At 35.9% G+C, this 10858-nt stretch overlaps 1 protein-coding gene across 1 annotated transcript; it reads left to right on the forward strand.

Annotated features, from left to right (window-relative positions):
- The first annotated feature begins 2968 nt into the window (after positions 1-2968).
- Positions 2969-9658, forward strand: LOC101888188 (ribitol 5-phosphate transferase FKRP). Its single transcript, XM_005183216.4, has 3 exons — positions 2969-4190; positions 4261-4377; positions 7818-9658. The coding sequence occupies exons 1-3, from the start codon at positions 3429-3431 to the stop codon at positions 8652-8654; spliced, it is 1716 nt and encodes a 571-aa protein (XP_005183273.1). The 5' UTR covers positions 2969-3428; the 3' UTR covers positions 8655-9658.
- The last annotated feature ends 1200 nt before the right edge of the window (positions 9659-10858 follow it).

Here is a 10858-nt window from a genome sequence, read left to right on the forward strand (position 1 = left end):
GTGCACAATCCAATGTAAATCGGACGAAGTTATATGTGGGAGCTATATCCAAATCTGAACCGATCTCGATAAAATTTAGCAAATGTATTTCTGAGCTATATTTGATAAATTTCACCAAATATTGTTGTTACAGAGTGCATATTACGGCTGCGGAGGACAAAAATAACAAATCGGATGAACAATATATATGGGAGCTATAGCTATATCTGAACCGATTTCGATGAAATTTGGCATACTTATTTTGAGGTCCAATCTGATCGTACATGCGAAACTCCACACTATTCGGACTGCTATTACACGTTTGGTGCACAATAAAAGGCAAATCGGACGAACATATATATGGGAGCTATATCTAAATTTTGACCGATTATCTCCAATTTCAATAGGGTTCGTCCTTGGGCCGAACAAATGATCTGTGCAAAATTTCATATGGATCGGGCAATAAATGCGACCTGTACTTTGTTTACAAAAATACATGGACAGACGGACGGACGGACAGACGGACGGACGGACAGACGGACGGACGGACGGATAGACGGACGGACGGACATGCATAAATCGACTTAGAAAGTGATTCTATGAAGGTTCTCAAAAGTAACTATGGGTCTATCTCGTTTCCTTCTCCATGTTACAAACAAATGCACAAAGACATAATACCCTTACCACTATGTGGTGTAGGGTATAAAAAGAATGAAATCTAGAGAAGGGTGGTCGTCCTCATGGAAGATCTGACTATGTAAGATGGTTTCACTTTCGAAGACAAGAAATTTTTGAAATAGAAGGTCTCTAGGCCTTGCTATAAAAAGATTCGATATTGTTCAAAAAAAAAAAAAAAAAAATAAAATAAAAAATAATAATAATAATAATAATAATGGAATATCTTTCGAAGTTTAGCTACTTTGCGCCTAATTTGATATTGAAACTATTTTGTAGGTGGTTTGCCTTTTTATTCCTGAGGATCAGCTATTTTTATCATGCAAAGATGCCCCGATATCTCTAATATGCCAAACTCTTAAATGAATTAGAAAATCTTTCAACTTTTTGGAATTTTGAATGAGGAGAATTGCAATCATACCTTTGCCAATATTCGTCGCCTGAAGAAGCACCCTATAGACCAGAAGATATTCAATATACGAAGGTCTTACTATATAAGGATCTATGGATGAGCAAAATATATGTTATTAAAATCGGCTATATCTGCGTGTCTGGTGAGCCAGTGCCTACTTCTATTAAACTTAGATCTGGTCGAAGATAGTCAAAATTGGTCAACTACTATACAGGGTGAGATAAAAAACCTGCAACAAAGTCCAACGTCATAATTTTTACATTTTTTTTTTTAATTTTATTGAATGAAAGCAAAAAATGTCGGAAAAAGCATCAAATTTTAGAATACATTTAGATTTGTGTCGTGGTCATCTTTGGTGAAACCGTCACACGCTGCCCGAATGTGGCTCTGCGGTATTTTGGCCCATTCCAGGCGAAGCGCTTGTTTGAGGTGATCGACACTTTGGTATTTTTCAGTGCCAACCTCGCTTTCCAAAACACTTCAGACACAATAGTCCAACGAATTGGTATCCGGAGATTTCGGTAACCATTGTGCGCTGGAAATAAAGCTAGGAACCTCATTTTGTAACCATTCTTGGATGGCGAGTGCGATGGTGCTGAATCCTGTTGGAATATCCAAGGTCTGCGGCTAAAATGTTTGCGTGCCCAAGGCTTTAATATACCCTCCAGAGAGCGACCATCGTCTGTTATGGCGGCCCATACCTTCACCATGATCGGCGCTTGAGTTCTGGTGTGGTGGTCAATCGAAGGTGCACATTTTCAGCTGACCTCTTGGGCCGTTCACCACTTTCGGCCAAGCGAAGCAACTCTTTAACTCTTTTGAGTCTATTTTCTTTCTGTTGCGGTGTAAGTTTTTGCACTGTTTTGAATTTTAAAGGCTGCACCCCTCATTTTTCAATATTTGCCGAATGGAATATTGCGATATGTTTAGCTCTCGAGACATTTTTCGGCCACTGCAACGCGGGTTTCGATCAAGTCGCTTTTTTACTTTCCGAACCATTTCTGCTGATGTGGCTTTTTTCTTTCGTCCACTTTCTTGATGTCGGGCTACACTACCAGTATCACGGTAACGAGAGATGGTACGAGACACATAAGATTTATTCACATTTAAATGCTGGAATGCTCTAACGATAGCCACTTGTGGTCTTCCAGCCGAATATAAATCACGAATAACTTTTTTCTGGAAAATTCTTACCAAAATGCTTTTGTACGCTTGTAAACAATATAATGAGCTATCACTGGAATAATTTTAAACAGCTATCGGACGAGTGGTTTAGAAATTACAGCAGTCTGAAGTTGGTTGCAGTTTTTTCATCTCACCCTGTATATTACAAAGACATAGAAGAATAGAGATAGGACAAGACATTGTCACCAGTTGTGAATACCTCTGTTGTTTTTATATCGTAACACCATAGTTACCAATGTTAAGCAATTTAAACCGTTAAGACAATATGCAATGAATTGGGAAATTGTACTAAATGGAATTTTAAAACCAAATTTTTGGATTATTCTAAATTTCTTTTGTTATTATTTTCTATAATTGTGTTTTTTTATATTAACATGCCTCTGTCATGAGCTGTTATTTAAGGTAGTATAGCCACAAACCATATACTAAGAATGCATTGTGTCTGGTCTTTACCATTTTAAGTCTTTGGTCCTTAACATTTTAGGTCTTTGCAAGGAGTCTTTAATTGTTTCTTTCAACCCCAATCCAATGTTAAATAACATTAACACTTAACATAGCAACCCTAAAGCTTTTTTCTTGAAGCTTTTAAAAAGGACATTGAAAAGCTTTTTTGTTTGGACAATACTCCGCATGTGTGTGTGTGTGCATGTGGGCAAATGTCAAAACAAACATATGATAGGTAGATACAACAACAAAGTCCCATTTATTATCCTTACAATGACTTTAGCTGTCAAAATGTGAAAAAAACGGTGCTGAAAGAACAAAAACGGAAAGAAAAATTTCACACAAAAATATCCTTTAGAATACGCTTAAAATAAATTGAATTGAAAACTACTTCATAAATTTAGAAAATGAATTGAAAACAACTTAGTTGTTAGTGTAGTTACTTGTAGTTACAGACAACAAGGACAGTGAAAATAGCAAATAATGTAGTGAACTAACCTCAGACTTTATACATAGAATAGAGTCCTTGCAAAAATGTTGCTCAACGCAAAGTTCAAGTTAAAGGAATAAAGGAATTCAGTTTTGTGTTTTGGAGGATAAACCACCACCGTTGAAATAAAATAAATAGTCTATTGCCGGGGAGTATTGTACAATTCCACCAACAACCAATAGCCAGCCTTCTGCTCCTTTGTTCATCTTGTGTAACCTAGTCTATCAACAACATCCGGTCATCATGAAAATAATGCGTTTGCGGCATGCCAAATTGATTGTCGTCCTAATTGTCATTGCCAATCTGATACTTTTCTACTATTCCTGGAAATCGACATTGTGGAAAAACATTGCTGCCTCTCTCACCCTGCCCAGCATGGAAACATATGATTTGCTCAAGAAACCCTCACAGGCACATGTGGAGAAGTCACCCAAGGAGAAGGCGAGAAATGCCTTCAAACACATACGTAAATCTATTACCATTGTCTTTCGTACCTTCTACACATTTGAGAATGACATCAAGGATTCGATTGACAGCATTTTGGATGTGATACCAAATATGCCGATTGTGGTCTACCTAGAGGGCATACCCTATCCACCGTTGGTGTATCAGCGAAACAACTCTGCCGGTGGCCAGGAGACAAGTGTGCGTTTTGTTAATTTAGGCTTTGATCTGGTCAAACCGGTTCACGAACTCAACCCCCTCTCGGCCGTACATACCAAATATGCTCTCTTTATGCCCGACAGTGTCCGCTTGAGCAGTAAAAATCTGTTGCAGAAAATCTTACGGGAAATCAATACCAACAGCTGGGAAAATAAAGATGCCAAAGCTGTGCTGAAATCCAAATCAATGATAGCACCCGAGGAAGTGGTGCGTCGGGTGATTATTGTACCATTTGCCGGGAATTTGAAATCATTTGTGGGCTGTATACAAATCACGTTGGATTTGCCGAATTGGACGATACAATATACGGCCGTAAATAGTACAAGTGATAAATGTGATTTGGTAAGGGATACCGATGCTGGAAAACTACTGAGAAATGTTGAGAATTGAAATTTACATTCCGTACTTTCAGTTTTTACAAAAACATGCTTTGCTGGTGGATGTTGGGGTGCTAAAAGAAATGCCAGAACCACTAGCTGCACCATTTCCGGAAATGTTCTATATCCAGGCGAAGTTGAGTAATATAACGGTAAGTATAAGTAATTTTTAAATGAGAACCTAAAGGTGTTCTAGGGAAAGGAAATCATTTAAGAATTTTCTATGGACAAAATATCGCCTAAATGTCTTCTATGGATAGAAATCTCCGTAAGAGTATTTAATTGATAAAATTCGATCGACGATTTCTTCGGAAACGAGACTTAAAAAAAATTGATGAAGATCCCCTAAAGATGTTCTACGAATGGAAAACATTCTTGAGCCTTTCTATGGATAAAAGACTTCATAAAAAACTTCTACCGTATAGCATTGCTATATGGATTTTTAAAGGGATTTCAAAGGATTCAAAGACTGTAGTTTCCATTACGAACTCTACAAACGAAATTGGAAACAACTCACGTGAATAATGTAGCTAAAATCATCAAAATACCGAATATACGGAGGAACTGTTATATCGGGGCTATGCATAGACAATTTTCTGTCATAGGCTGTAATATCCATTACGAACTTCAAATACTAAATTTGAAACAATTCCGGAGAATAATGTCGCTAAAATCATCGAAATACCGAATATCGGAAGGTAACGTTATATGAGATCTATACGAAGGCGTCGATGATATGCACAGAAATTTTCTGACAGGCTGTAATATCCATTACGTACTTCAAATACCAATTTTGAGTCAATTAAATCACCAAAATACCGAATATAGGGAGGTACCATTATATGGAAGCCATACCAAAACGTGGACCTACATGGTCCATTTCCATTTGCAATACCAAAAGCCCTGCAGACATAATATGCATTTGTGTAAAATTTTATGAACCTACTTCATTTCGTTCGGAAGCTAGAGTAATTTTCACAGACGGACATAGCTAAATCGACATAGAATTTTATGCTGTTCAAGAATATACAGAGTGAGATAAAAAACGGCAACAAAGGCAAACCCCAAAATTTGTACATTTTTATACCCTCCACCTTGGAAAGGAGGGTATATTAACTTTGTCATTCCGTTTGTAACATCCCTAAATATTCGTTTTAGACCCCATAAAGTATATATATTCATAATCAGCATAAAATTCTAAGTCGATTTAACGATGTCCGTCTGTCTGTCTGTCCGTCTGTCTGTCTGTCTGTTGAAATCACGATACAGCCCACATTATTTGACGTAGAGCTCCAAAATTTAGCAGAGCTATTTGCATTGTGTCTAGGATGGTTGGTATTGAAAATGAGATATATCGGTCCACGTTCTGGTATAGTCCCCATATAACGGTACCTCCCGATATTCGGTATTTTGATGATTTATGCCACATTTTTTCACGGATTTGTCTTAAAACTGGTATTTGTAGGTCATAGCGGGTCCCTGAGCGTGTGGCAAAACATTGCATGTATAGGTCCACGTTGTGGATATAGCCCCATATAAAGGTACCTCCCGATATTTAGTATTTTAGTTTTTTTTACCACATTTTTTCACGGATTTGTCTGAAAATCGGTATTTGTTGGTCATAATGGGTTCCAGCTCCGGTGGCGAAACATTGTAATTATAGGTCCACGTTTTGGTATAGCCCCCATATAACGGTACCTCCCGATATTCGGTAATTTGATGATTTTTGCCACATTTGTTCGAAAATTGGTATTTGTTGGTCATAATTGGTTCCAGCTTCGGTGGCGAAACATTGCATGCATGGGTCCATGATTTGATATAGCCCCCATATAACGGTACCTCCCGATATTCGGTATTTTGATGGTTTTTGCCACATTTTTTCACTGATTTGTCTAAAAATTGGTATTTGTTGGTCATAATGGGTTCCAGCTCCGGTGGCGAAACATTGTAATTATAGGTCCACGTTTTGGTATAGCCCCCATATAACGGTACCTCCCGATATTCGGTAATTTGATGATTTTTGCCACATTTCTTCTAATGTTTCTACCCTAAGGTGGAGGGTATTAAAAGTTTGGCCCGGCCGAACTTAATGTTTTTTTACTTGTTTTTTTAATTAAATAGCATCAAATTTTAGAATAAGTTTAGATCTGTTCGAATTGGTCACCTTTGGCACGAATTATGATCTTCAAACGGCCAATGAAACCGTGTGTGGCGCGTTCTGGAAATCCAATGTCTGCGGCCAAGGCTAGAATATTTTCGCGATAATAGTCGGCATTTATTCTGATGCCACGGTCGATTAATACGAGCGGAGAGTGGCCATCGGCTGTTATGGCGGTCCACACCATCACCATGGCCGGCCCTTCAGTTCTGATGGCCAACCGAAGGTGCACATTTTCAGCTGACCTCTTTGGCTGACCTCTTTGTTTGTTTACAAACTGCTGGACAACGAATGTTTTCTTATCGGAGAAAATCAAATTCGGCAGTTCACCACTTTCGGCCAAGCGAAGCAACTCTTTAGCTCTTTTGAGTCTATTTAATTTAAGTTCTTGCACTTTTTGGAATTTCAATGGCTTTACCCCGAGCTCATTTTTCGATATTTCAGCCACTGTGACGCGGGTTTCGATCAAGTCGCTTCTTTACTTTCCGAACTATTTCTGCTGATGTTGCTGTTTTCTTCCGTCCACTTCTTTGACGTCGGCCTACGCTACCAGTATCACGGTAACGAGCGATGTTACGCGACACAAAATATTTATTCACATTTAATTGCTGGAGTGCTCTAGCGATTGCTACTACGAATAATACGAATACGAATAACTTTTTTTCTGGAAAATTCTCACCAAAATGCCTTTGTACGCTTGTAAACAATATGTTGAGCTGTCACTGGAATAATCTTAACAGCTGTCGGTCGAGTGGCTTAGAAATGACAGCAGTCTGAATTTGGTTGCAGTTTGTTTCATATACTTTGTGGGGTCCAAAATTATTATTTCGATGAGTTACAAACAGAGCGACGAACTTTATATACCCTCGTAATATGTATGGTGGAGGGTATAAAATACAGCGCGGTAGGTGTATCACTTTCAAAATAAATGAGGCGAATATATATTGGAGCTACATGTAAATCTGAACCGATTTCGATTAAATTTGTCAAAAGTATTTCTAAGCTGTATCCGATACCTCGTACCGAGTAGAATTGTTATAGAGTTCAGAATTGTTATAGAGTTCACTCTTAGGAACCTATATCTCAAATCGGATGAAAGTTATATGTGGGAGCTATATCTTAATTCTGTCGATTTGGCAGATGTTGTTCTCATCATAACCAGCACCTACTCATTATAACTTAGGTCTACAACATGCTATTGGTCCCATAGTGCAGTGAATTGATTACACTGACCATAAAATGGAAGAAGCTCGCGATGAACTTTCTTAACAGAGAACACTTTTTGTAATAATAAAAATCAATGATTATAAACCAAACTGATAATGTGTATGTAGTAGTGAAGCAAAACACGAAATGTGTGTGTTGCAAAATCACCCTTTAGTGTAAATTGGTACTACTAAACTACTCAATGAATTTAATATTCTTTTTTTTCAGAAATTCGTTTTCCCCACCTCATTTCAAGATGGACGACGGCTATTTGCGGCGTATCACACCAAGCAGAGACGTACCGATATTAGACGACGACAGTTTCGTGAAATGTATAAAAAATTACAAATTAAACGCATCGTTCGACGATCGCACAAGGTGTCCATTAAAAGCGATTCCAAAGATTCCTCATCGTATAATGTCCAACATAATTTGGTATTGGATACCCAGTTCTCTTCGTCGAATTTCTCCTTGCCCCAAGTTACCGACATCGACTTAATCGGTTGTGAACGTACCACCAAATCGTGTGTGGGTACCGTCTATAATCAACGTCCATTTTATGTCTATCTGGGTAAACATACTCCGCCCTGTTGTTTGGATAAACTAAAGAGTACCTTCAACCATGTCCTTGAGGAATTTGAGAATGTCGGCATTCGCTATTGGTTAGACAATCAGGCTCTGCGCACAGCCATAGATACGAATCGTTTGTCACCGGACGCCTACGACATTGACATAAGTTTTAATGTCAACGATTTGGAGCGTTCCAATTCGCTGAAGAAATCGCAAAATAAACCCTATGTTGATAATGAGGGTTTCTATTGGATCAAGGCCACCGATGGTCATTATTTCAAGGTGCAGTTTTCCAAAATAAATCAAATCGGAGTTAATCTCTTGCCATTCGAGATCAGTGGCAATGTGGTTAAACCGAATGGCTTCTTTGGCTGGAAAGCAAAACCATTCTCTGCCGATTTCCTACATCCCATGTCGACGGTGCTATTTTTGGGTAAAAATATTATGTGTCCCAATAATGTAAGAGATTATTTAGAATTTAAGAGTATTCCATAGATGGCGTGAAAGCAAAGGAAATAGAATTGAAGTACTTTATGAGTTTATAAAACAACAGACTTTTAGCCACATAAGTACCCAGAGTTCTCTACAGATATAAGTGAATAACATCCTATCCTTACATAGTCTAATCGTAGCTTATTTAGATTTAGTTAGGTTATGTGATTTTGTTTTGACACTTTCAATATTCTAGAAATGTGGCATGCCACAATAGTTTAGTTAAGTAATTTGCCAAGCACTGAAAGTTGCATTGAAAGTAAAGTTTCCTTCTACGCTTCTACGCCATTTCCAAATGTAATTCATTTTATTTTAGTATTTATTCGTAATATTTCATTTATAGATCTGGTATTCCATTTGTAACATCGAAACATTTAAATTGTAATTTGAAAATTCCATTTGAAATTCGAAACATTCTATTTAAAATCCGAATTATTACATTTGCTATTCGAATTACTTTATCCGCCAATATATACGAAAATGCAAAAAAATTATTTTGAATTATAAATGGAAAATTCTAATTTGAAATAGAATATAACAAATTTCAAACTACAACTGAAAAGTTACGAATATCAAATACAATCTTTTGAATTACATCTGAAAAGGGTGTAGTTAGACACACTTTTACAATTCCTGTGCCATAGATTTTTAGAAAATTTTGACAAATGTTGATTGTAATTAAATTACTTTTAATTATCCCCTATCTCCCCCTCGGTTCTCCATTGTTAATACATTTAATATAAATAAACGCAACCAAAAGCTATGTTTTTCGAAAAAAGTTTAGCCTTATATTTGTCAGTAAGATATAGTGAGTTTAAAACACCTACACGTACACCTACATACATACACTAACACACTTATTCAGTTATATTATATAGATATATAAATAAATACATAATTACATACATATTCCTAATTGATTGATCATCTGTAAAGAAATAACACTACCTATATAACTAAAGAAAAAAAAAAATAACACCAACAATAAATAAAACACTTTAAAAGTATTGAAAATAGAATTTTCTTTTTGGAGTCTATATATATATTCGGTATTTTGATGATTTTAGTTATTGTATTGCTGACTTATTCTCGAGTACATATTGAATTTATGATATATATATATATATATATATATATATATATATATATATATATATATATATATATATATATATATATATATATATATATATATATAAAATCATAAAATCATCAAAATATATATATATATATATATATATATATATATATATATATATATATATAGAATAAGTCAGCATATATATAAAAAGCATCCGAAGTAAGCATCCGATTTCCGTCAAATTTCAAACATCCCATATATATATATATATATATATATTATGGGATGTTTGAAATTTGACGGAAATCGGATGCTTACTTCGCTTACTTTATAAACGGTCTTAAGTTAGTAGAATTATGTGGATGTGTGAAATTTGAAGACAATCGGAAATTTCGACCTTTTGGGTGGTACCAGAAGGAGTGAACTGATATTGCCCATGATTCGATCTGTGTTTGATAATAATATTACGATGTAGGGTAAGTGTACCAGTAGTTTGCACTTTTAGGATTTTCGTGTTTTTAATCGCTCACAATTCTGAATGGAAGTTTTCAATTATTACAAAGTTAATTTATTCAGATTCGAAATTTTGTATAGTTTTTTGCAATAATAAATAAAGTTTTAATAACTTTTTATTCAATTTCATAAATTTGTAGTTTCATTAAAACAATGCTTTTTTGCCAGTAGTCGGCACCACTTGCCAATTGTCGGTATGGCATGTTCCAACAGTCGGCATACCAATTTTTTGTAAGCATAATTAATAAAAATAATAAATTAATTCATTAAAATATAAAATATTTGTTTAGTTAAACTGATTCGACGTCTTTATTGTACTTTTCTTAAGAATATGGATTGTTGAGGACCTTCACAGACAAAAAATTTATTTTTTTAGAATAAATCATCTTTTCTTAGCGAAATTGTACACAAAGATAGCTGACAATATATTTGAAGTAAACAAAATACATTTAGTTATAATTGTTTAATTTATTTGGGCTTAAAAATAAAAAGTGCCGACTACTGGGACATGCCGAACTTAGGCACACTAACCCTACCAAGTTTGGACCAAATCGGATACTCCCGTCGAGAGTTATCGTGTGAACCAGCCAGCCACGGACGGACATCGCTAGAT

Source organism: Musca domestica, unplaced genomic scaffold (assembly GCF_030504385.1).
Source record: "Musca domestica strain aabys unplaced genomic scaffold, Musca_domestica.polishedcontigs.V.1.1 48, whole genome shotgun sequence".
NCBI classification, from domain to species: Eukaryota; Metazoa; Arthropoda; class Insecta; order Diptera; family Muscidae; genus Musca; species Musca domestica.